Consider the following 27,744-nt stretch of genomic DNA (forward strand, 5'->3'; position numbering starts at 1 on the left):
TGTAACATCTGGCATAGACATGGTGAACAGATGTTCCCCAGCCTTCAAATGCATGACAGTCCAGTACCGGCATGGGTCCATGGGGGCATGGGTGACCGTGCTTTTTCCATAAGGGCCCCTCGACTTTGGAACGACCTACCTGAGGTGATAAGGTTTGCAGAATCATTAACTTCTTTTAAATCACTTCTTAAAACCCATTTTTATAGAATTGCTTTTAAGTGATGTCGTCCTTTTATGCAGTTCTTTTGTTCCCCTGTTTTTGTTTGTTTATTTTATTCATTTATTTATTTGTTTGTTTCCTATTCCATTTGCTCATTTTGGTTATTTGTTTGGTTTTCTTGTATTCATTACCTTAATGGTATGGTCTTTTTTGCCTCCTGTTTTCTTAAATGTTTACCGGTATTGACATTACGTATGACTATGCTTTGCTTCTCTGTAGAGCACTTTGTAAACTCTGTTTTTAAAGGTGCTATATGAATAAAGTTATTCTTATTATTATTATTATTATATTGTTGTTCCACAAACCAACACACTCAAATTACAAATCGGTCTTCTCATCTATTTGGCCAAAACAAATAATGACCCTGTACCAGCTGAAACAGCTGAAACAGCTGATACAGGGTCAAACCTAGGGTCAAACCTAGGGTCAAACCTAACATCCATGTTAAGTGTTCTTCAGATTTATGGTGACATCTGCCATCATTAACGCTGTCATCTTATGTATGTGTCATCTACTTAATGCAGGAAACCACCTTCATCCACTCTGCCAGGTCGTTGAAGTCAACCAAATGGAGAAAGGAGTTCTTCAGTCTGGCGATGGGGCCGTCCGCATCCAGGAGGCGACAAACATGGAATTTGTCGCAGTATCCTCGGTTCCCAGAGCACGGAGCACCGCCCACCAGGGGCAACGCTTTTCTCTGAAAGTGACGAGACAATACGGAGGAGGTGGTGCTGGCACACGTCTCAGGCTTATCTGCCATATACGCACACAAAGAATGTCAAATTAGATTAGAAGTTTCAAGATTAAGGATATTACACACACACGTATAGAGTACATACTGTATAGTCAAGTTTACGGAGTGACATGCCATTATACTGCAGATGTACTGTATATATATTCAATGGTGGCATGGCACTCGGGAAAATTGACAAAATAGAATCAAAGTTCGAGTCTTTGAAGCAAATATGTAGAATTTGCCAAGTTGCAGTGTCTTGAACACGGACCAAAACATCCAGCACTGCAGCGGATTGTAAATCGCATTTCTCGCAAACAAAGGACTTGAGATTGTCTAATGGAAAACAATAATATGGAAGGGTGACCTCAGTACAAATTGACACAGGCTGATTCGTGGGGGCACAAAGTGTAAACGCATTCCTCAGTAGAGGAGGACACTTGGGCCTGTGGTTACCGGGCTGCTGGCAGCACATGTGGCATTTCTCCTTCATGGAGTCTCCTGGACAGTCACACTGCTGCAGGTGGTGCTTCACACACACAGACTCAGCACAGACCTGCATAGACAACCAGAGACCCTCATTAAGAAGAGGACTTCAAAGAAATGAAGATGAGACAAGAAAGGCTGGGGGAGAATAAAGAGATACAAAAGTGAGATAGTACCTGAGAAAGAAGAGCTATCTGGAAGCCAGCTGTATGCTAACACTGCATGAACCCAGTCAAAGTTGATCTTCTATATATGTATTCACTTTGTTGATACTTCAATATGAACTAGATTAGAAGGTAACTTGGGTTTTCAGCTGGAGCTTCGGTCACTCTTAAGACTTAACGTTTATTGGTAATAAAATGCACCTGTTTAAATCACAACCAATAAACTGTGTTTAAACACCAGTTCTGGATAAGGCTGAGAAAGTTTGGCTTTACTGCTAGTTTAAATGAGTTTTTTTTTGTTGTCATATCCGGGTTGTATCCAGATTGATTTTGGAAAGCCTGGACACCAAAAAACAACCACATGTGGAGGTGGTTCCTGAAATACATTTGTAATTGGATTCCTACAGATGGGTTTCAGTCCAGATGCTCTGGTGGCTAAAATCAGATTTCTTCTGATCTGCACGCTTGCAAATAGCAGTCCAGACAGTCTGTCCTCAATATCTGAATTGAGAAACAATTCTGATTTGCCTGCAGTCTGAACAAAACTTGAGATACCTCCAACACACTTTTTAAAAATTATAAAAATGATTTGGCCTTATCTTTTTCTCAAATTTGATATGGTTTAGGATGTGTTCATATGTTCAAAATGTTAAATTACTGACTGAATCTTAACAGTTAAATCTTTGGCCACCACTTGTTAAAGTGGGTAATCTGCATCACACGTTTTCTCTTTTTTTAATTTTTTTTTTTATCAAAGGCTGAAATACATTTCCAGTTTGTGAAGAACTGAACGTGTTTATTTAGTCAGAGGAATCTGTTTTGCTCTTTTCTGTTCATGTGGTTCAGTGAAGGAAACAATGCGAGCTGAAATGATTTACAATCAATTTGAAAACTGTAACCAAAACACATTCCTTCATTTTTGGATTCCTTTTCTTGGAATATACCATTTTCCACATCAACCCCCAAAAGCTTTTTCCAGTAATTGTGTTTCATGTTCAGGTCATCAGGGGTCACCACAATTAGCACATCTGGAGAGTAATATATCCAGAGCAGCTGGAATGAATTCCCCTGCTTACCTCCTCAGAGTACAGTGTATCATCTGTCTTCAACACTGGAGAAAATGGTCAAAATGAAACTTTTATGGAATGGATTCAAAAAGATCTTTCCTCAGTAGTTCTGTCTTGTATTGGTCCATTTGTTTTCAAGTAAAGTGACTTGTGAGCACAGAGTGGATGGTGAATCGTCTGATTAACTCCAGAGGATTGTTACTTTGTGCGAGGTGATACAAAAACAGAAAGCCCAGGGATCCTGAGATCCAAGTTACAGGCTCACTCAACTTTGCAAATCAGGAGCTATTTGTTGCCCCTGTGATGTTTGTAGTCACCTGGTGCCAATCAGCCTGGCTGGGAGGTTATAAAGAGGTTGGTTTGGTGGTCAGTTTGGTGTGTCTCTGGGCGGTCAACATCTCTAATTGACTGTCTGGTTTGTTGTGTGTTTGATGTGTTGATGGTTTTTCTTTGTTCAGCCTGCCTCAAATTGCTATTCAGTTCTACTTCCCAGTGACTCCCAACTTTTATTTTGTTTGTTTGGGCTCAGTTCTTTTTTTTAATTTGAGGTTGTGTTTTTTTTTAATCATTTTGATAGACATAGTGGGCGGCTGTTGGGAGTTTTTCTTCCACTGCCTCCTTTGCAGTACCCAAGTGCTCTACTTTATTGCCTTTTTTTTCATGTCACATCCAGTGCTTCTCGTTTATTTCCCAACTAGCGACCTCTGTTGACCAGGTTTTGTGTTCTTGGAAATGTAAGACTGTTCAACATGTTTGTATTTCAAATGCCCGGTAGGTTTAATAAGCCCTCAGTAGCCCATATATTTAAGACACGTGTGCTGTGTTGCACCTTGTCTACCAGTAATGTCACACTGTACTGATACACACTTCCTCCAGTCCACTTCTACAGCAATGCAGCGAGGTGAAACCAGTGGCGGTTGGCAAACATTTGCAGGTCGTCAACTGGTGATAAGCTGATATTTCAAGCGGATCTTTTAAGTCCTAAAAATGTTTGTTTACAACTGAAAAGAAGTGGATGTGCTGCCAAAGAATACCTGATGTAATTGAAATCACCAGAACAGCTACTAAATGAACTTCATGATGAGACTGTAACATTGCTGTAAACTTGCAAACTTTGCCTCATTGGGTAATGGAGTTGAAACTCACTGAGTCACTCTCTGGTGTGGTGGATGTGTCTGCCTCACCCCGTTCAGGCACACGCGTGTGCCCTGACTGCAGACGGTGAGGTTTTCCTTGGCATTCGGCTCGGGGCACAGCGGGGAGAGGCCTGTACACACACTGTCTTTCTGACAGTCTGTCTCCTCATCACACATCTGACCCGCTGGCTTAAACCCACAGTCCTGACCGCAGCACAGGCCCTGACGCGGGCTGATGGATGGACAAGTGGAAAGACGTCACACGCATACAGTCGGGATGACAGATACACATGAAAGCAACACATAAACAAAGCAAAGCCACACGTAGAAGATCAAATATACAAAATAGCTCAGATGAAAGGTTGGTAACAATGGGGTGTGGGCACGTCAATTAAACATTATGCAAGTGAGAACGAATTTTTAACTTAAAATACAAACACAAAGCCATAAATGTTAAAACAAATCTGACTACAGATGCAGCATCATTAGTTCTCCTTCAACTAAAAATGGGAATTTTCCATTTATCCACACTGTGTATACTCTGTGTTTACGTGTGCAGTACCTGCAGGCTTTACCAGGCTTGAGGCGACACTGGACTTCCACAGGCTCTATAGCACTGTAGCAGCAGAGGTCTGTGTCGTTGTGACCCACATCACACTCCTCACCTTCCTCCACAATCTGGTTTCCACAGATGGGCTGATCACTAACTGACCAAAATGAACAGACATGCAGGTAAACACACAAGATAAATTGTTCACGGTGACTAATTCACTGTGTCCAAACTCTGAAGGCAACACCGACTGCTGTTTGTGCCTCACCCATGAAACAGTCATCCTTCTTCAGCTTCAGGATCTGACTGATGTGTTTGATGCTGCAGGGTGAGAATTTATCATTGTTTTCACGCACCTCATCTGTGGCATGAGGAAACATCAGGTACCTGCCCTTTCCACCGGTAGAGCCGAGGTTTCCGCAATTAGCGCCCTCATCATGCTGAAACATGGAGAAAACAACAGAAATATTCTTGTGAAGGTGGAAGCAAATGCCAAATCGATTTGAGTCTGTCTTAATCACAGATGGGGGAATTAAATGACGATTTTACATAAATTCAATATGGAAGATCTCTAATGTCGCGTCATGGTATTGATTCCACCTCTGAATTAATCCTGCTGTGCTATATTCTGCGTTACTTCCGCTTTCCCACGCTGTCAAGTCACTCATTCATATTCTTGTTGTCACCTTATCTGGCCAATGATCTCTCTGCCCGCGCTTTCGAGCCAATCAGTTGTCAGCCCTCTTCTTCAAATATCGTCATTCTGCCTTTCAGACCTCGTGATGCGCAGCGCGGTGCCGTTCACTTATTCCGTTCATCATCAACATTACATCCGATTCCGTCAGCAACATTTCAGACAATGCAGAGCTCGGAAGGAAAATCCTGCCTTGACCTCGCTCCATCTGTAAAGTAAAACCTTAATCTAAACAGAATTTGTGCTGTAATCCTAACTGCACTACACGGGATTACACGTTGGCAACATCGTACCCAATCGCTCCATCGACTGTTCAGCAGCCTGCACATCATATCAGGCCCGAGAATTTCGTCAGAGCCCCGCGGCTCGTACAATCCTGCCTCTCGAGAGTAAATCATAGCGGATGATCCCTGGAGATATGTGTTAATGTCTTACTTTACGTGATGCACCTCATAACTCAAGTTTTGAAAAGTGCTATACAATATAGATTATTATTATCATCAGACCAACCGGAGAGGATGGTAACATGAATACATGTCTGAAACAGTTTGCAGTTTGCGCCGTCCGCCGCCGCCAGCAGTTCACCACTCAGCGTAAGTTCTGTGTGCTTGTTATAATTACACTAGATAACTTTTCCAGAGGTAACTCTGCTATATTTAGTCTGCGGTGCAAACCCCTAACGTGATTTTACTCGGTGTAGAATAACAGTATTTTCATGAAATGGTATTTAATGTGCTAATTATCTTCTATTGAGCTCGTAGCCGAGCAGAGTTCAGAGGAAAATGCTCCGATAACCGCAGATTATTTTGTGCGTCTCAATAAAGCTCCGATAAGGAACTATAATATATGTAACTCTGTATTTTACGTTTCAGGGTGATGGAGACATGGACCAGAGGATATCTTGTCCTCCCGATTAATGAGGGTTGTTGTTTTTGTAGTCCGGTGTAACATTACAATCACCGACCCTCTCGGTTACATGTACCGGTACTGGTCCGGATAAACGAGCCCGACTACATGTGGAGGAGGCTGCAGAGAGCAGGTGGAGGTGGAGGAGGTGGTGGAGGTGGAGGGACATCAGTGGAAGAGAAAGACTTTCAGCTAGACCTAAGCAGGTTCAAAGTTTGAATTGACGTGATATAATGAATTGACATGTGATGTGATGCAGCGTTGTTCATGTTGCAGTTACAGAACTAAATCAACTCCTCCGCTCTTATTATCTCCACTATTGTAATGCAGCTACGTTAGAAGTAGTTGGAGACTCACTGTCTGCTGTCTCTGGTGTCCAGTTTTACTCCTGTGTTACAGCTCAGGGGGGACAAGCTTCATTTATATGCATCTGTATGTTTCACTCATTGGACAAATAAATTCTAATTTTATTCTGTTTTCCCAAAGCAGGCTGCTCAGTCCACCAGAGAGACAGAGGACCAGTGGGACATCATGCATGAAGTCACCGAGAGGTTGGATGTCAGACGGACCGCTTAGTGGGGAAAAAAACTGCAGCCACAGGACTGTCATACAGATCACTGAACACCTTCCAGTGAGTGGGCGGAGCTTCAGCTCCTTCAGGCCACGCCCCCACAGTCTCAGAGCAGAGAAGACTGCTGATTTTCTCACGATTTCAAAGCCTAAAGACAAAATACTTGTCTGTGTTTTTTTTTCGTTAAAATTTGGATGGGTAGTTAACAACCCATACTTATGTGGTGTGATGAACTTAAAACTCATTTTAATTTCTACTTTACAGCATCTTTAAGAAATCAGAAGATTTCAGTGGAATCTGACGTCCCTGAAGAGGAATGTTGTGTTCCACATGTGAGACGTCCAGGACAGAACAAAGGGCTCCTCTTGCTGTATTTGTTTTGTATTCGTTCTCTGTAACTCATCTTCTCAGGATGTCCAACTCTGATGAGTTAAGAGACCAGTGCATAGACTTGAAATGAATATTGTTCACGTGGACATTTCTGCATCTGGTGTTTATCAGTTTGATAAACTAGGATGATTAATCCTAGTATTCACCATAACTGTCAGTATCTGCAGCTCTGGGTTTAGCAGGGCAATGTGACACAGCAGATGTTACTGTTTTCCTTTTAAATATAACATTTATTTTTTATTTCTAGTGATTTTATTTTTTTAATTTTTTTGGTATCATTTGGTTGGCAAACCTTATTTTCGACAGACCACTTGAGTTGTTTCCACTGTTTTAAACCACTTTGTGGTGTCTCAGCTCAAAGGATGGCCGACTTTAGATTAAAACAAAAAACAGGTACTACTGTACACCAGAACTGCAGCTACCTACTTTATTGCTGCCAACATATGACAAGCAGTAAGGAAAAGCAAAGCTAATTGTTGAAGACAGCACTTCTTCAGAAACACTTGTGAATATCAGCAGTGCGCTGTACATTGTACATTTCCTTCACTTCCTGTTTACTTTTTGAACACCTGTAGTGGTTTTACAGAAGGTGTCACCACAGACATAACCTTGATACAGTTTCAAGATAAGCGGAACAAACAAATAATTTTACTAGCTACCTCAGGGAAAACATGGAGATTCAGCAGGATATATTGTATTTGATGAGCTTTTGTTGGCTGTTTCTCTCCTGTAGGCATTTTTTATTATTATTATTGTCATACTGGTTCCCGAATAGCTCTTTATATTGATATTAACCTGTTTCCTTTTCACACAAGTCACTTTTTACTCTGAGCTGATTGAACACATGCTTATGAACACGATATCTCAGGAGCAGATCGAGGTAATTTCTTCAAAATTGGCACGAACCGTTACTTGGACTCATGGATGAATGGATTTGGTGGTCAAAAGGTCACTGAACTCAAAAAACCTGCTTGTGGTATCCACGTTTTAGAATTTGTAGCTTCTTTGCAGCAAGATCCATATATGAATCAATGTCTACTGGCCTGGTTACAACTTTTAATCAGCTTTATTGACCAGATTCTTTTCAAGTCTTCACTACATATGTTATGAGTCTTAACAGATATGCATGTAAACTGCGACTTGACTGGATGGTGGAGGCAGACAATCACAAGGTGATTTTTCTAGTTTAAATCTGTCTGTTGGGAGCCTGCTAACTTTATGCATTGAAATAAATCCCCAGAATGTCCCTTTAAGCTTTTTCTGCTCTTGTTCTGCTCATAATTTTCATTACATTTAGTTTTTGGTACACGTACAAATCTAAACATTTTCATATAACCATGGCATGTATCTTTCATCAGCAAATGGGAGACAAATGCACAAAACAAAATACATGAAAATGTGACACCATGTTTTCCCTGAGGTAGCTAGTAAAATATTTGTTTGCTCCTTATGCGCTGCTTATCTTAAAACTGCATCAAGGGTATGTCTGTGGTGACAGCATCTGTAAAACCACTACAGGTGTTTAAAAAGTAAACAGTATTGTACATTTCCTGCACTTCCTGTTTACTTTTTAAACACCTGTAGTGGTTTTACAGATGCTGTCACCACAGACATACCCTTGATGCAGTTTCAAGAAAAGCAGCGCATAAGGAACAAACAAATATTTTCAAAAATCAATGTGCAGATGCATGGTTGGGAAGGGAAGTAAGTCAAAGGTCATGGCAGCTTTTTAACCCAGGCTTCACTCTGCATCACAGACCACCCCATCTGTTTACTCCAAAATGCATCACATCTCAGGTGAAGCCTTCAGTCAAATCTCTTTATGTGCTTCTTCCAGCCTGTCCGGCCTGGAAACAACGAGACATGCCTCCTGTGACGGGAGTAGGGACATAGCCTAGACAAACTTAGCATAGTTGATTTATGTAAAGCCTCCAGAGTCTTACATAGCAGAACTAATCTGCTTAACCCTCGTGTTGTCCTTGGGTCAAAATGACCCGCAGCTGTGTTCAACCAAGTTCTATTTTATTTCTATATTTTTATATTTTTTTGGGATCATTGGTGATCATTCTTTAAAGAAACCCTCACAGCCTCCTTGTCACCAATGATCCCAAAAAAAGTGAAAATAAAATAGAACTTGGTTGAACACAGCTGCGGGTCATTTTGACCCAAGGACAACACGAGAGTTAAGAACGTGTCCAAGGACTCTTTGGTCTGTGGAAATGTGAATAACAGGGCAGGGTGAAAAGAGTCTGACAAGTGCTGATGGCATTTCGTGCAGTGGGAGAGAGGTTGAAGGTGTTAGCAGCCGTCACACATGGCGAGAGGCGCATGCATCTGAGTGTGTCAGTGAGCTGTGCGCTATTATTGTGGTCGTGTTAGAGGTTGTCAGGGCTTGCATATAAAAATAAACTGAGAATTACCATAGGTCACAAAGTGAGTGACATCAGAGCTCCTCCTGTTCCCTTATTTGAGATTTTCCTGTGAGGCTGAGCCAGAGGTCTATATAGAATAAACCAGTCAATAAGGACCAAGGTCTCTAATGCCCACAGAAGTGAATCATTCACTGACGGTTTGTTCCAACGCTAACGGGAAAGTACTCCTTTCACTGCAACACATGTTGAATCATTATTCAGTGCACAACCCACATAGTCTTATGTTGAAGTAAACAGGAAAAGGATCCAAGGTGAAACTGGTAAAGTTTAACAGACACCTCGAAATTCACTGAACCCATTAAAAGTACAAATCGTATAAAGAAAAGTCTCCTCATGTTTCTGGATGACCTATTTTATCAGACGTCCAACAAACAGACACTTTACACTTCAGATAATTTTTTTTATGAAAGAAAGAAAATCACAGGTGTCCCTGATATTAACGATGGCAGCATTCAGTTTGGGTGATATGAATGTATTTTTAGCCATGAGCAATCTAATACATTAAAAGTTGCATCACTTTTTCACATTGTTATTTCAACATGTTGTCTCTGGGCAGTAAGCCTAACGACTGGCAAATTTAGGTTTTGTTCAGGTGTGTGGAGTCCTGCTGTCACTCGGGCTAAGCTAATGCTAGCTCTTGACTTCCAAAACATTGGCAGACTGCTGGTTGAAACAAAAATGTTCATTTTCAGGTTTTAGTTGGTTTTGTTAAATAGAGAAGTTGTGACATGCGAGAGTTGAGACTTTAAAATTGTTTGAAGGCATCTAACCAAAAAGCAGCGTAATGAGTCGGGTAACTAATTTGTTTAACTGTTCTGTATTTAGTAAAGATTTTCCCTTTTCAAGTACGTTGTGATTTGCAAGAAAGTTGCAACTATATACAGCAAATATTCATTCAAATGGTTTAACTTGATCATAATAGCATGCAATATTGTAATCATCTTGTTCTTGCTGGTATCATTTGTATTGAAAATTAAATAATGATGTGGATTGAGTGATTGTTAATAATCATAATTGATTATGTGCAGATAATACAATTTTAAGATGCTTACTAACCGGGGATCCCAGGCTGTGGCCCAGCTCGTGTGACAGGGTCAGCTGGACGTGTCGAGGCGGCAGGAACTGCCCATAGTTCTGAATTGTAACCAGACCTGTGTTGAGGGTGGCGGTTTGGCCGTTACGGAGGGTGGTGGGCTTGGAACATATTCCTCCCCAGTTACCTGAAGTACAGAAAATAGAGGATAAACATAGACTTTAGTAGTTAGATTTTCATTGAAAGTATTCCCAATTCGTTGTTTATATATTTTACAACCCTTGTTTACAATATACATTGCACTGCAAGAAGGCGGTATAAAGATAGGTTTTTTTAAAAATATAAAATGCCTCATGATGACACACACTGTACATCCTGCTGAATTAACAGTTTCGATCATGCAGACTCTACAGGCCCAAATAAGCTGCAGACCTGATGAAAACATGTCTACTTGTCATTCCATAGTGCGGTGTGGTTGCGCAAGGGACTTTTGTGCCTCTCGAAATACCTTAAACCAACAATGTTTTGCTCCTGTAGTGTTATTGACCTCTGAGGCTTTGGGTCTGTGAGGTGCAGACAGACAGAGCAGCAGACCTGCTGAGCTCCCCAGGTTTCCCATCACAGCCTGCAATGGTCTCATTTGCCTGTACGTAATGTCCCTGGTTATGTAAGGACCCTGAAAGCTATACCTACAATTACAAACAGGTGGCCAGATTCACATCAATGGATGGCAGGGCTGTGACATCATCTCCCAGCTGTCCAGTTAGTTTTACAGCAACCAGTCCTATTGGTCAGGCTGTAAACCTATAATAAAGAGGCAAGACAGCGGATGGGTTAAAGTAAGATTTTAGTTCCTGTAGTTTACCTATGTCATTCATCAAAGCCGTGCCATCTCACAGTGTGAATTCTTCTTATTGCACAGCACATACAGGTAAAAAAAACAACCCAGCAGAACACTGAACATTGGAGGACCTCCTATAAATGATTAATAACCCAAGCAATGTTTGCGACCACCAAGGTTTTTTAATCAGTTATGTCCTGTCTCGTCACTGGTTCCCTCCTTTGTGTGGCCATGTGTGGTTCAGGTTGGAGGTCTCAGCAGTCACATGAGTTTTATGTAATGCCTCTTACACAATGTAGTCAGTTGTACCAGTTTTGGGGGCGAAGCTTGGGAGGTGCACATCTGCTAGCGATATCAGCCCCTGTTTCGAAGAAAACTGAGTTCACCAGGTGTCACTGAGGACTGGTATAACCAGTTGCGGGCATCTGGATCTCCAACCAGCATGTTTTTGTTACACAGTGGGCGTAAGTGTGACGTCCAGGAATGGTCAGGGACAATTGGAGTTTGAAAAACAAAAACTAAAGGGCTACCTATCTCTGTTACTACAGAAACAAGAAGGGTGCTGTAAGTATTGGGAGCAAAGACATGAGGTCACTCTCCCATCATATCACATGAAGGAGCGATAGACGATACAGTAACCTGAGAGTATCTCATCTCTCAGTATTTGATGTCACGTGGGCTTTTGCCAGAAATGAGGAAGCTCACTGAGAATTTTAAAGTCGAGAGGAAAATGCAGAAGGAAATGAAATTTATTATAGTCCTGATTTATTGTCCCTGTCACGGCTAAATGCTAAGCTGCTGGGGGAGACTCCCCGAGCCACATTAATCAAGAATTCTGGATGCATTGGTTTTGACCTAAAATGGCCCCCCTGATGGGTTATTTAAGGCGCTGGATTTCCTAGAAAGATTGTCCCTTTGGAGGCCCGTGCTGTGGGTTTTGGCAGCACTAGCGGAGGGCCTGCGATTTTGTCCCCTCCTCCTCGTCCTGGCCAAAGAAAGAAGCCGTAATGAAAGACTCCTATTATTAACTCGGTGGATAATCAAAGTTTGGAGGAACAAACAATCCTCTGGGTCACAACATCGGAGGAAAAATGCATGCATATAGTGTATATATTATATATATATATATATATATATATATATATATATATTTATATATACATAGACACTCACTTATTCTTCTACAGAAACACCCCTTAAAAAGGTTTGGTCATACAGTATCAATTAACATCATGGGCAAACATGTGGAGGTACACACACACACACACACACACACACACACACACACACACACACACACACACACACACACACACACACACACACACACACACACACACACACTCATTGAGACACGCCGTACTAAGCACACACACAAGCAAACACTTCTTCACAGGGTTTCATATGAACAAACAATAGTAAGGGGGCAGTCTTTCCCGTCTTACTGTAAGTGGGGGGAGTCAGAGTGTCCAAATAACACCTTTAACAGCAAAAGCAGACACTGTGCACTAACAACAGCCAGAGTTCTCAGAAAACGTCACCGGCACTAATATGGGAAATGTGGGAAAAGGCTACATTTACGTACATGCACGAAAATCGGTGGACATGTTTATCACACTTACACTGCAAAAAAGTTACATCGCACCATTACGTCAACTCAACAGGAAGTCTGCCATCTTGAATTTAGTTGCCTTTTTTGGCTATTCGTACGTGTTGTATTTTAACAAACTCCTACAGATTTTGACGCATCGACCTGAAATTTTCTCTGTCCTATCTTAACTGTCCCATCTTAACCTGTGAGATGAAAAGTTGTTAAATTAATTTGTTTTCGGCAATCGGTGTGCCCGTGGCATGGTGGCCATTTTGAGCTTCTTGCCGTGAAACTACAAGTTGCTGTAAACCTTATGTACATGGACCGACCTTCTCCAAACGTTACATCCCTGATAAAAAATTTGGCCCTGAAGACATCTGTATGGTCATGTTTGCTCATAGACATAGCGCCCCCTCCTGGCAACTGGAAATGAAATCTTTCATACTTTCACATGCTTCGTCGACCTGGTTGATCACATGAACCTAAATTCTGGTAAGAATAGCCTTAACATGTTGATGATGATACTTTGAGAAGCCTGTGCGTTATCGTCAAAGTGCGTTGGACCAACTCGAAATTTAGTCTGTGCACTCTTAACATGTTTGGAATTAAAAGTTATCAAAATAATTTGTTCTCGTCGATCGGTGTGCCCGTGGCGTGGCGGCCAAAACGTGACACAAAAGTTATGCTATAGCATGTTAAAAAAATGACAGGCATTTTCAAAGTCAAAAAACAATTTTGTCATGACAAAGGGGGGTATTAAACCACAAACCTTCTAGCTGACAGGCAGCAGCACTAACCGCTGTGCCATCTATCTTCCCAGGAGTTACATTGTGACAAACCTTTGGCTCACTGCAAACTATAACTCCACCGTCCATAAATATTCATTCAAATGCGACCAAATTTGACGCAGACAAATCAGTCACTAAATGTTGAATCACCATCAACAGGCCAATGTGGAATCTGAACCATTAATAGCAACCATGGTGAAGTAGAATCTTTTACCGGCTGAGTCACTGGACGCTCTGAGTGAACTCCATGAAACACTTTCTCCTGCCGGGACCTGTCCTCTGGCACAGAAGATAGTCCAGCGGTCTACGATGCCAACTCCAAGCTGGAAACAATCTCATGACACGGGTTTGAGCCCCGCCAAGGTAACGTTCATGGTTAACGGAGGGCAAGTCCCCTTAAGAAGCCACACAGTTCACAGAGTGCAAGTCCCTCTAAGGGTAAGCCACATGGTTCACAGGGGATGAGTCCCTCTAAAGGTAAGCCACAAAGGTTCAGGTTGGTACATGCAGTCATACTAATACCAAACCAAAGGTCAACAACAATAAAAAAAAAGTCCAAAAGAGACTTTTTTTTTCATTGTGCACTGGTTAGAGCTGTTCTCACAGTGAGAAGTAACTTGAGGCATGCATGTCAGTTCAGAAAAAGGTCATACACCAAAAATATATTGTATAGAGTATATAGTACAGCCAGGGCAATGCGGCTAAGTTTGATGTTTTGCCGTGACACAGGAAGTTGATGTTTAAGGTCAAACGATGTTCTAAACCTCATGAAACTTTGCACATGTGTGAGGCACCAACTTTCATGAGTTTTTGAAGATGTTAAAGCCACCAAAAAAAAGCCTTTTTTTAAAAAAAGAAAAAAGAATAAGGAACAAGATCGAGAAGATCGGGAATATGCTAACCTTCGTGTGCTACCCGCCGGATCCCCGACGTGCAGCGTGCGAGGGCCCGCATATCACTGCTTGCAGTTTTAATTCAAGCTTGTAGCTCAAAGCTTCAAGTAACTAACAAAGGTATCCATTAAGTACTTTTCCAATCCTTCAGTCTAAGTGAACAATCATGTCAAGTTTAAAGAAAATCCCTCGAGGCATTTTTGGGGCAACCCGATCACTAGAATGGAACCAATGGATGCAATGGACGTGAGGACACAATCCTCTGACCTTTGACCTCTGACCTCCAAAACCTAATCAGTTCACCATTGAGTTAATTTGTGCCAAATCTGAAGAAACTCCATGTAAGTGTTATTGAGATATCACGTTCAGGAAAATGGGACGAACAGCCAACCTGGAAATATTTATCGGTGAAGGAGAAAGTGCCATTTTTACAAAAATACAGCAAAGTAGTAACCAAGTACAGAAATGCTGCGAGTAAAACAGAAATTAGTTTTAAAACACCTGTTCATAAAGGGGAAACGGTATGTGATAAATGCGCCCTGACACGAACGGTATACACTTATTGTTATTATAACAGGTATGTGCAGTTAACCCTTCAGTGTGTATGTATTCACTTGTGTTTCCTCACTTTGCAGCATTCTTTCTAAGCTTTTCTTTCTTAATTTGCTTGTTTTTGTCCATTTCCATGTGTTTTCTTTGGCAGTGCGTTGAGCACTCTGGGCCACCGTAAAAGATTCCACAACTCCAAACATATTGTGTGGAAAATTATTATCTCAGAAGGAGAAGTTACTGGTTTCAAAGCCTGAGTGGGGCGGGGTGTCTGGGGCCCAACCCCCAATCCTCCACTGATGTCTAACACAACATGGAGGGGTTGGAGGAGGAGTTTGGTGTGGTGGATGGGGGTTGCATATATCTACATATGTGTGCATGGAGCATTCTGTTGTAGCTGCAGGAGGCATCGAAGTCTTTACGTTTATTTGTGCAAATAAACAAATTTAAATTGATTCCTGCAGGTCAGTGTGCCACAACATTATTCAATCCAGGAAAACCAAATAAGGCTTGAATCCAATTTTACCTCAGTTTGAAAAAATTGACTTCACGAATAAACTACAGACATTTTACTCATTTGTTTTTACACCTGCTTTGATATTTTGATATAAGTTTTACTGAATTTTACTATGTGTTACTTTTCATCAAAAGCCTTATTTTTTATTGTCAATGCCAATGCTGTTCAGTTCAAGCGGATTCGACACTATCCATGACTCCTAACTTACCTCGGTTATGGGTCACATTATTCACACGGCTCTAGAAACTGTGAGTGTGTGTAGGAGTGTTGAACGGAGGCAAGCTTTTGTCATGTCAAGCCCAGGGAGTCCTGGGAGCTAGAGTTGAAGCTGCGCTTTGACAGATCAACAGTGATTCCCACAGAGAAGCAGAGCAGGAAAACATTTAATTTTCCAAGTTTTATATATTTTTTTAACATGGACCAACACATGTTTCACATTTCTGTTCAGCCTGGCAGACGTTCTTGACACAATATTTTACATTTCTATGCACTGTCAAAACACTGTACCCCTTTTGAATTCATAATACTGCAGGCATAAAGACAGACTGATACTCCAGCATTATCTATTAGATACACATATTGTCATGTCTATTAACGTCTAAAAAAAAGTAACAATGCTATTTTTCTTAACAATGCTACACATTTCTTCTTTAACTAATTATAATGTTTTGTTGTTGTCGTTGGTAAAAGTTATATTGAAGTTAAATTTGGTTAAAGTAATAAACATTTGCTGTCCAGCTGAGCATTACATGGAAGGATCAACACCAATCTCTTCATTCAGTTTATAGCTACAGTACAGGCAGCATGCAATTAGCTTAGCATAGCACAAAGACTAGAAACAGGGGAAAACAACAACCTACATGTCTAACATGTAAAATATTTGAGGCATTCATCATATTTTAGATCATACTTAGAGGGCTGATAAGTGAGAGTCATATCCAGTAGTTAAACAGCTCAAGTGTCTCACAACTCTTCTTTATCCAGCTTGCTGTTTGGCATCATCCTCAGAGCAAAGTTATATCTTTATCCCCACAGTACAGCACCAGGACTCAGTAAAGCGCATACAAGTATTCCTTGTTATTTAAATCTAACCGCCTCATTTCTGCAAGGCAACTGTGCAAACCACTTAGCCACCATGCTGCATATCTTTGTGTGCTGCTTATCTGAATGTGTGAGTTTGTGATTTCTTTACCCATGTGTCACAGTGACTCACCGGCCTTTCCTTCCCAGGCGAGCCCCAGCACACCGCTGTAGTCTCTGTCAGTGAGCAGGTAGGACAGGCAGAAGTTGCCCCAGTTGGTATCTGAGTACAGACTCAGCAGCTTCTCAGGCCCGATGTAAAGAGGATACAGAGGATCATTTTTATCCTCTGTGTTTATCACCTGCAGAGAGACAGATAGAAACACTAAGAGTTAGCAATCATTTAAACTAATTTTGGGGCTGACAGTCTGTCCCACTTTGATTCTCATTAAAGGAAGAAGACACACAGGCACAGCTGATGCATTAACCCAATTATCTCACTTGAAGGCTTTTTGCAAAACCATCTGTTCAGTTTAACAAGGCGGTCATGACATGTTTTTGAATTAAACCTGAACGTGCAGAAGGCAGGATTACTGGTTGTAAGGAGTTACCAGTGATCTGCATCTGAAGTGCGTCAATCCAAGATTTGGGTCAACTGTGTCGTTGTTTCAGGGCACAAGGAGCTTACACTGAGGGACTTGACTTTGAAGTTGATCAGCTTGATTCCATCAAAGTCCACCTTGTCGTAGATGTCGTTTACAGCCCGCATGTAGGAGGCAATCTGAGAAAGTCGCAAGTTTATATGAGAAAACAGTTAGATATATCATCACGAACATCTTCTGATTCTGACCTTTTAGTTGTGTCACAGAAATGACTCAAAAAAAGGTTTTGACAGTAAAAAAACAACACAATTTCATAGAATATTTAGTGTTTAGCCTTCCTATATACTTAACTCTCTTTGAACCGCCCTTGCTTTTTTTGCCTGTAGCAGATTAAAACAATCAAAACATTTTTTGCATGCGAACTGTGATCATGATATATGTCAGGTAATCTGCAAAGCGAGGTCAGCCGCAGAAGGTTTTCAGAGCGGGTGGCACGGTTCGTTTCAGAAGGGCACGTGCAAACCAGTCACATGCGGAGGTCTGACTCGACAGAGCAGGAGATCTACGAAGTTACAGTGGAGCCGGCTGGGAAATGTCCATAAATATAAATATTGACACCTTGGACACAGAAGACATTGAAACCGGGTCAGCAGTGATTGACGACAACATTGAGTCTATTTACACTAAAAAATCACATCGTGGCATCACTTGCAATATGTTCTCTAACCCCGTGCAACAAAGACCTGGCACTGAACCAGGGACACTTGTGTGTGTTTAAGGTGAACGAATCTGAGGAGGGCCAGAGGAGGTGATGGGACAACAAACAGCAGCGGGACGGCCAGAGAGAATAACTGAGGCTAATGAAAAAAAAAAAAAAGCCAAGGACAATGCGACCTTGCTTTGACCTCTGAGAGATTTAATTAAAAATGCAAACATGTAAAAATATTTTACAAAAAGAAACGCACAAATGAGATAAAAACTTGTCTCAGACTGGAACAGATGCTGGGAGCGTGAACTAAAAATAATTAGATAAGATTAAACATTGTGCTCTTATCATCTCTTATCAAATACAGAATCCAAAAACAAATGCTATCCATTGGTTTTATTTTAAAGGAATTTGAAAATTCACATCATTCTCTGGCTAGACTCAATATAAAGATACCATCTCGTGACCTACTAACCCCTGTGACTAAATATTTGTTGAGACAGAAAAACTTCAACACAGACACTTAAATCACTGTTATAGCTCTGAAGCAATACAGTCAGCTTCTGACCCAGAAGCTGAGTTCACTGATGGTCAGCCGTCACAGCCATTTTGTTGCTCTAATAAGGTCAAAGGACAAACGTTTTACATATAAATGCAAAAAGGCACCTCAGATTTCACGGAGTTCAATGAATGCAAGAAAACACTCCAAATCAGGGTGTGTTTTTGTAAATTTGTAGGAAACTTCAACTATCTGTATATCTATTTAACATCTCAGCTCCAGCGCGTCCCTGGCATGGCAGTTTTTCAGTTGTTGCCTCATGGTGAGGGTGGAGCTACGGGTCGCAACTGAGGGGAAGAACGAGAGGTGACTGTTCCTGCTTGTTGAGCACTGGGCCAGGCCAGTACACCTGGCACTGAGCCTTATTTGGCTAAATGTCTGCACTCTATGTGACACCATGTTCTCGGAGAGCATGAAGGTTCCCACTTTTGCCGTGTGCGGTGCCATGACAGCTGGGTGCGCCTGGCATTTGGCCCTTTATTCAGCCTCTGAGCAGCAACAGCTTGGTCTTTTATTTAGTATCGTTGGATATCTCAATGGTAAATAAGGCTCTACTGCAAGACAACTTGTTTTCCTGTCAGTCATTAGATGCTGGTCACTATAGCAAGACGGGACAAAAGATATTTCGGTTCTGACCAAATCTTAGTCCGGGGAAAAGCCTCTAATAGGAGATTAGAATAAGATTCCTGAAATTATTCTCAGGGATATTTGATGTCAGACACAAACTGAGATCACACTGAGTGATATAAGGCCAGTTCACTGAAATAAAGGGATAGTCAGCATTAAACAAGCCTAAACTCTGTAATCAATCCTCTTTTTTGGCAGTATTTTGACCCACAAATAAAAATAATAAAGATATATATATATATATAGTGCAAACTGATGCTTGAGTTGTTTTGAAGTCTATTCAGTTTTGAGTCGATGAAGGAAACAATCTAACCCCACAGGAAGTTATTTGTTTATTCAAGATTTAGTGAAGAGAATTAGGTCGAGGACACTTTAATTGCAGCACCATGTACCCAAAATCTAGGACACTGAATTCAGGGACAGGTTTGTAAACATAGCATGCAGAGCTCAGCCAAGAGGACAGAAAATCAGGTGATCTGATGCTCCTGCTGGATGTTTGCATGACACCGGAAATGTTTTGGAAAATGCTCTGAAACATGCGTCCTGTGTCTCACCCTGAAGGTACTGAGCCTTTTATTAAAATAATAACTTATTTTTATATTTTGTGAGCTCTACTTCCAGCTAAAGGGTTTAAGTACTTCACATTTGGGTTTTAGTGTGTCTCCTTAAACTGAGATAAACTAATCACCTGAGCCACAACAGCTTCGACAGACTTGAACCTTTTGTAGTAGAGGTGGTCAACATGGAGATGGAGCAAGCAGGTGTTTTTTGACTCATCAACTGTTCTCCTGGACCGGCTCACTGGCACCTCCTGTGGAGTAAAACACAAGGACATGAAGAGGGAAGAGAGTGAGACTGATGGGAGGCAGATCTGACCCAAGATGTCACCTGCTAAATCACCAGAAAGTAATCCAATCTCAGATCAGATTTATGGAACAATCTATCCCTATTTTGTATATGGAACACAATGAGATCAAAGCTCATTGGATCAAACATTACAAGACATGAAAGTCTGAAAGCAAACATTGACAGAGTATCCGCTGGCACTAGTGTCCCCATGAGAGTGTTACAGCAGGAGCACGACTTGTACTCCGTTGGGAAAAACATCTGTTCAGGCAATTTCATGATGCAATGGTGGAAATGATCCCCACCGACAGGCATGTTGTTAAAAATGAATCCATACCAATGTCCCAACATCCACTGTTGACAATAGATACTGGGACCACCACCCAGTTGGTCAAAGGTTAACAATTAACAGGGTGCCCAAGTTAGCTTAATACATGCAACAGATGTTCATAGGAGCTGTTTTTATGATTTTACAACACAGTCGAGGTCGTCTGTAAAGAAGCAGCATAACTTTTAGCAGGTCATTATCATGTTATGTTTTTGTTTCCCTGACATGTTTTCTGTGAGTGCTTTAACACCTCTGTGGAATTATAATCTGAAATTTGTTTTTGGCGACGTAACAGGCTCAATAAAAGTGGTGAAATGAATGAGTGGGATCAAAAATCAGTTATAACAGATGAGTCAGACACATTAATGAATTTCCTCCAAGTGTCATTTATGGGTTTGCAGTTATTTGGCTATAAAGTGTACTACAGAGGAGGAAATCTTAAAAGTGATGACAGAAAAAGAAAATAAAGCAGAGTGTCTACATGATACAGTGTTGTGTGTTCTCACTGAGGTTATGTCTGGACTGTCCTACCTGACTGGGTCTGAGGCTCTGGGTGAGGGCGTTTAGATGTTCTGTACCACAGAATTCATCGGGGCCAGATGTCATGTATGGCAGCACTACACAAAAACAAACACAGATATTTGGATTCATCCACGTACCTGTAGAACATTTATTCTACAGCCAAGCAAACACTGCCATGAGCAGTTTTGTCCTTGAACATGTTCATTCAGTGCGTATGTGTCCAGTAATGAGGTTGGATTTGTTTGTTGGAGCAAACAAGACATTGTGAAAGATGAGCTCACAAATGAACACCAACACTGTGATGCGATGTGGTTCAGGGCCACAGTCTGGTCTTTGGAAACATCTTGATCTGTTTGTGCTGAAATTAATGTGTTGCTTTGTACGTGTGCTTAACCAGGGGCAATGATTGGGGAAGAGATACTGAATATTTCAAGATCTCCAGCTGAAAGGAGGTTTGAAACATTCCCCGAGTGAGCGGATCCCTGGGGCCAACCCGAACCCTGTGCTAAAATATGGGAAATATTTGGCAAATAGAGTTCTTACCACATAGGAGACATTGAAATGACTGCCGGCACATTATAGAGTCAATAGATATTTAATCATAACCAAAGATTTCACAAAACTCAACAAGTTCTGGCATTTTGCAGCATGAAAGGTTATTGAACCGAAGTTTTCACTTCTCAGACTTAAACGGTGATTTACATTTGAACAATTTCACATAAAGAACAGTCTATAACAAGTGCATTAGTTTGAGGTTGACTCTTAAAGTGAGCAGCAACTAACATGGGCTGATGCACACTCACATTCTCAGACACTTTATAAACAGAGGGCCCACATTTGGAAATCTGCACAGTGGTCTGGAGTGTGAGCTGTGGGGGCAGCCTGTGGAAACACTGTGATAGCCGCAGATTTGATTTCACTAAAACAACATCACTGTCTGCGATTTGCAATACCTCTGGGACGGCTGACTCTCTCCAACTGATGCAACTATGAAGGGACTGCCTTCATGGGAGGCATGGCATTTGCATGAATTGGCCCATCATGGTGCGCTGAGAAACCCACAGAGTTTCACAAAAATGCAAGAAGTCAAAAGGACCTCGTATTGCAACAGAGTGTATTAGAGGTGCGGTCGGGGGTCGTGGGGAGTCTGCATATTAATGTGGAGGAACAGAATGTAAATGTAATGTAAAGTCATGCACACATGTTTCAGTGGATTTTTCACAACCGCACAAAATAAAAAACGAATTCCAGTTACAGTAGAGTCACATGAAATAATAATCACTTTCACATTTCATCTGCATGAGAGAGTGACTGTGTGTGTGTGTGTGTGTGTGTGTGTGTGTGTGTGTGTGTGTGTGTGTGTGTGTGTGTGTGTGTGTGTGTGTGTGTGTGTGTGTGTGTGTGTGTGTGTGTGTGTGTGAAACACTTTGTCACCAGCTCAGTCTCTGTGGATCCGACATGGGCCCACTCTGAGACAGCGACACATGATTGGATCACACCATCCAACAAAACTCTCTCAGCCAATCACAAGCCTGTAATTCATTCTACACATGGCATGAGTGGGTGTGGGAGTGGATATAGGGGCCTAAATGTCAGGCGTCGACCCACTGAATTATTTCCAGATCTTTGCTACTCGCCCGTGCTCGCTCTCTCTGTCTCTCTCTCTCTCAACTTGTCGATGCATCTCACTCTTCTGGGTTATTCTACGAGAGATAAATCTTTCTGAGACAAATTTGCAAAGAAATTGCTTGTTTAATCTTTTGCCGATTGAAAAGCAAAGACAACTGACTGGTCAGCACGATTGCAGCCACTTTCTAATCAGTTACAAGAGCACTTTCAGCCCAGACTCACATTTCCAGCAGCTGTTGGAAACCACTTGTACTCTGAAGCATAATGTAGAAAACTTATGGCAGAGCCTAAAGTGTCATTACGGCTTTGAATAAAACATTTATAGTTTGCCTGAGTGACATATCAGCTCAAAATCTTACGACACAATCACTTTACATTCACACGACTTTACTTCCTGCTCTTATGCATAGTTATATATATCCTATCCTATATGGGTCACCACCATTTTCTGCCCTGAGGTCACTGTTGACTTTTAGTTTGTCAAAGCTTAAAAGTTAAACATTAAGAGGTTTCCAATTAAATTAAAGTGGGTATATTTGTTGCTCTTAATTTATCTCACTGAGGTATGAAGTTAATAGTTACCCTTCATTCATAGTGGTGTGAAACTTCAAAGGGAAGGTCACATGAACCACACACACACACACACACACACACACACACACACACACACACACACACACACACACACACACACACACACACACACACACACACACACACACACACACACACACACACACACACACACACACACACACACACTTTTCAGACTGATGTGATTGCCCTGAACAAACAGTTGAAAGTGAATTCAGAAGGTGTTGTTTACAGTATAAATCTGGGTGGAATAAAACAGACCAAACTAATTAACACACAAAACTGATGTACACCCACTCCTAGTCAAGAGCGAAAGTCAATAAGGTAAAAAAATAAGGAAAACAAGTTTAGCAACGCACATGTTTGGACATGCTTCCGAGGACACAAACACAGACATAACATAATTATGAATATTATGTTCTGCTTTTCCTGACAATTCATACAAACTGAATCTTTAATTTGTCATATTGACAGTAATGACTTTACTTCATCTTGACATTATCAAGGCAGCAAAGTGTTTACTACTCAACTGGTCCACCTCAAATTATGTAGTTCTCTGAGTTTATGAGTAACTATGTTAGAAATTTCTTAATACCATTAACATGTATGAATTATTATTCAGTATCTACAATCATGTTCTTAATTTTGTATAAAGTGTTGATTGTGATCATTTTTATGATGTCAGTTCAACAGGAAATCAGAAAGCTCAGAGACTGCTCCTGTTGCACATGAACGGACTGCAGCACCGTGACGTGCACGGAGCTGGTGGAAGCTATAAAATCTTGAGTAAATATTGTAAGTTTACTCGCTTGATCAAAATCAGCACCTGAGGTACACTTAGTTTTGTGAGCACTGATATGTGCACATTTGCAATTTCACTGTGCACCTGAAACTTGAGCAGAGCCGACTTTAACTTTTGTGTCAAATATTTGGGGAACAGAAGCTGCAGGGAGTCAAAACTGGTGAGTAACGTTGTCTTAGACCAACAATTCTGTTGTTGCAGGTGAGAAACTCATGCATTGAACTCGATAATGTCTGACCCTGAATGGCGAATTAACGGCGCAAAACTCCACCAATGTCAACGAAAACCCTCCTGATTGTGCTCCTGACCTGATGCACCTTTTTCGGTTGTAAACAGGGACGTTCTGCAAATGTCACTCAAAACACCTCTCCTGGCTAATTGTTTCATTGGTGCGGAAGCAGTTCAAGGGTCGTTGTTACTAGTCTTCTGAGTTTAACATAAATTGTAATGTGCGCTCTCTGCTCAAGTCCAATTTCATGCGCACGTCCCACTGATCACAAAAACATGAAACTCAGGTGCTGATTTTGATTAGTGAGGAAACTTATATTTTTGGATTGCCCCTCTTTCACTGTATCTGTTGCAAAATGCCTGACCTGTGTCCCAGATCTGATAGACATCAGGACATCCAGTACCCCAGGGGACAGAAAGGTACTCATACAACCCTTGCTGGGTTGCTTGACTCGTGTCTTAATTTACCACTTTGTATGGAACCATTGATTGTTTACTGAACTATCATATGCCAAATCTTTCACAGTTTCCTGCAGATATGCTGGCTTGTGAATGAAAGCACAGGATGTTATCTGCATCAATGCTATCTAATGTAGAGTTTTGCTACGGCTTTGAAAGGGGTTGAAGAAATGGCGGGAGGAGCAGGGAGGAAGGCAGCCACTGAGTCTGTGTGTAGACTTAAGGATAAACTCCGGGGGGGTTCTGCTACAATCTGCACCATGTTTCCAGTAAAACGCTTTCTTGGAATTAGCCTAATACCGATCCAAATGTGCACGTGCAGCCAGAGAGCCACACGCAGATAGAAATACACATTCACACACACACACACACACACACACACACACACACACACACACACACACACACACACACACACACACACACACACACACACACACACACACACACACACACACACACACACAAATTTGGACGGATCTGTGGTGACTGCCAAATAGAAATAATAACTGTAAGTGAACTAAGAGTTCATTTTATTCTGTTGTTGTAAAAACTGTCTCCAAGGCTTTCAAAACCTGCAAAACCCTCTACATGGTGCTCTTCTTTTTCCTTTTAAAAACTCACATCCTTCTCCCCACAGGTTATTCAAATGCTGCTGTACTGTACCCCATTATCCCCTCACACTCTTCTTTCACCTTCATACCTTCCTCCTTACTTTAGCCCCCATTTCTCCTACTCCTCCTCTTACAAAAGTTATGCCATGTTCGGTTTATCTTTCCTTTGGCCAGTGCCCAAGCAGGAAGGGCCTCACCACACGTTTAGGGCTGTAAATAGGCTCTTCTATTACATTATAACTCTACTCATATTACAAGGTTCATTGACCCCTTGTTACCCAAGTTTGAACTAGAGCTGGAGGCTGCAGGTGCTATGGTGCTAATACAGTATAAGACAAGAGGAATGGGAATTAATAACAGGTGTTTTCCTGTGATTGTTTATCTTTGTGTGAGACGGCCAAGAGGGCCGTGGATCAAACTGTTGAAGGAGAGCAAGGAGTTTCTGTTTGTACTGTTTCTCATCGTATGCAAAACGCCATAAAAACCAACTGAGGCTATGGTAGGTCATTTGGAGACTTTCAACCTCCTGATAACAATTAACCTGCACACTTAGGAGCAGTTAATATACAGCCAGATGAAGCTCCAGTGCTGAAACAACCTTTTAAAGAAATAAAGTAGTCTTACCCATGTCATCCTCGTGGTAGATTATAGAGTGGTGATCTGTTGGGTTGCTGGTGTATCTATGGACCGGCTCTATGTGATACGTCCTGTTGTCTGTATGGATGGTTCCCTCAAACTGACCCTGTAAGACAGAGCCGTGGCAGGCTGAACCATATTCACCTGCAAGACAGGATTGAGAGAGATAACATTGTCAGGGTTGAATGAATGAAAATGACCAGAGATAAGAGAAAAGTAGAGACAGACCGATAGAGTGAATAGATAGGACCCTGAGAGAAACCTGAAGATTGGAGGCAGAGACACAGAGATCTGAGGTAAGATAGAAAGCAAAGAAACAAATAAAATGTAATCTAGTTTTATTTGTTTCTTTTAATTTGAGAAATCTGAAATGTGTTGAAGCAAGGTCTTTATCCAAAAGGTTTTATCTAAGCCAGAAAAAAAAGCTTGTGAATGGTTGGTGACTAAAAATGATTGTAACCCTGGAGGTCCCTGCACCAGGTCAAGGCTCTATCAGTTATTAATATTGTTCATTTTGGCATTACAGTTGTAGAGCTGTTTCTGATTGAATTTGGGAATTTTCTTTTAAAGTTGAAATATCCCCAAAAATCGCCCAAGGCTTGAGAGGTTGATAGTTTCCAGCTCTGCAGGGGGCCGGTTATTCCTGTCATACCCACCCTCTAGTGTTCCTGAATATATGTGGGAGAGGTCAACAGCTGCGGAACCATCTTCACTGACCACTGTGAAATTTTCTGAAAATGCTGCTGCGTGTTGTCTCAAAAGGAGGCGGAAAGTTCTGAAGGAAACAGAATCACAAACACCTTACAGATGTGGTAAATGCTTTCTAGTGTTAAGTACAGTAGATATATCATCATATGGCAAATATGGACTAATAACTAACTCATGGCTGACATGTGACATATGTTTAGGATCAGGTACAAAGATTTTGTGCAAACAGAAAATATAATGTATAATTAGCTATACTGTTGTAAATTTGAGAATTGTGAATTTACCTGTGAAAAGCAGTGAAATCCAAATGCAGTGTGTATTCCTGAGGTTGTGTGGCTCTCCTGGCTCTCAAGTGCTTCCTGTGAAGATCCTCCCTGTCGTACGACAAGCCCTCATAATGCTTTATATACGGACTGATGCTGCTCACAGCACCTGGTGAAAAGAAAGACATTCCAGTTAGAGGACAAAGGCAAAGCTTTTAAACAATCTAAGTGTTTCTACTCCTCAGTAGAACTACCTCTCCAGAGATGTCACTGGTGAATGTGTGCTCTAAGTTTATAGTTACTCATCTCTGTTGAGATATATATTGTCTTATGAACCACTTGCTGCAGCTCCACAAACCAAAAAAATAAGCTTTTACACAGATGACATGTTGCTATACTTATAAGATCCTCAGATGTCAGTACAAAAAACAATTTCTTTGATCAACACCTTCTTCACCTTCTTTCTTTCTTTTAAGATTCATGGCACACGTTGATGGCAAATACGTAGTTAAACATTTGTTTACTAATGTGACCATCCCACCTGCACTCACTGGATATTCTCACCGAATAAAATACGGATAACATGTAAAAGTTTGTTTTGTAAAAATGACAGAAAAATACAAAATCAAAACCATATTTAACTCCATTACTCAGTGCTAATGTGATAATCACTTCTGTTTCCTCTTCTAACGTCCTAATTTTACTCCAAGCAGCTATTGTATTTCTCTATTGCTGCTGCTTATCTAAAATACTCTTCAGTGTTGTAGAGAACAGAGATACTTATACAGTAAATGGTAAATCTTTCAAATGCACTATGAATTCTTCATTGGACTTATTTTTACTTGGGAAACAAAACAAATACAAAAACATAGGATCATATTGACTTGAAATCTGCTGAAACACATTCATGCTAATAGTGGAAATAATAAACCCAACAAACTCAACCCAAACTATTTTAAGAGATTTTATCCTTTTGGCAACATCAAATCACATTTTGACTGCCCCTTTAACTGATCTGTACATGATGTTGTTATATTTGT

At 41.1% G+C, this 27,744-nt stretch overlaps 1 protein-coding gene across 1 annotated transcript in view; it reads right to left on the reverse strand.

Annotated features, from left to right (window-relative positions):
• LOC138621177 (disintegrin and metalloproteinase domain-containing protein 10) overlaps nt 1-27,744 on the reverse strand; it is a 31,354-nt gene that overhangs the window by 2,952 nt on the left and 658 nt on the right. Inside the window, exons 2-14 of the mRNA XM_069699007.1 lie at nt 26,726-26,873; nt 26,390-26,508; nt 25,722-25,877; nt 20,781-20,866; nt 19,764-19,886; nt 17,270-17,362; nt 16,775-16,943; nt 10,406-10,569; nt 4,625-4,796; nt 4,369-4,513; nt 3,855-4,038; nt 1,410-1,509; nt 753-973 (exon numbers count right to left, since the gene is read on the reverse strand). Coding sequence (XP_069555108.1) covers nt 753-973; nt 1,410-1,509; nt 3,855-4,038; nt 4,369-4,513; nt 4,625-4,796; nt 10,406-10,569; nt 16,775-16,943; nt 17,270-17,362; nt 19,764-19,886; nt 20,781-20,866; nt 25,722-25,877; nt 26,390-26,508; nt 26,726-26,873 — 1,880 coding nt within the window. The remainder of the gene's footprint in view (nt 1-752; nt 974-1,409; nt 1,510-3,854; nt 4,039-4,368; nt 4,514-4,624; nt 4,797-10,405; nt 10,570-16,774; nt 16,944-17,269; nt 17,363-19,763; nt 19,887-20,780; nt 20,867-25,721; nt 25,878-26,389; nt 26,509-26,725; nt 26,874-27,744) is intronic.

Source organism: Brachyistius frenatus, unplaced genomic scaffold (genome assembly GCF_029030835.1).
Source record: "Brachyistius frenatus isolate BFR_SWC_R1_liver_20210118 unplaced genomic scaffold, ASM2903083v1 Contig_29, whole genome shotgun sequence".
Lineage (NCBI taxonomy): Eukaryota > Metazoa > Chordata > Actinopteri > Embiotocidae > Brachyistius > Brachyistius frenatus.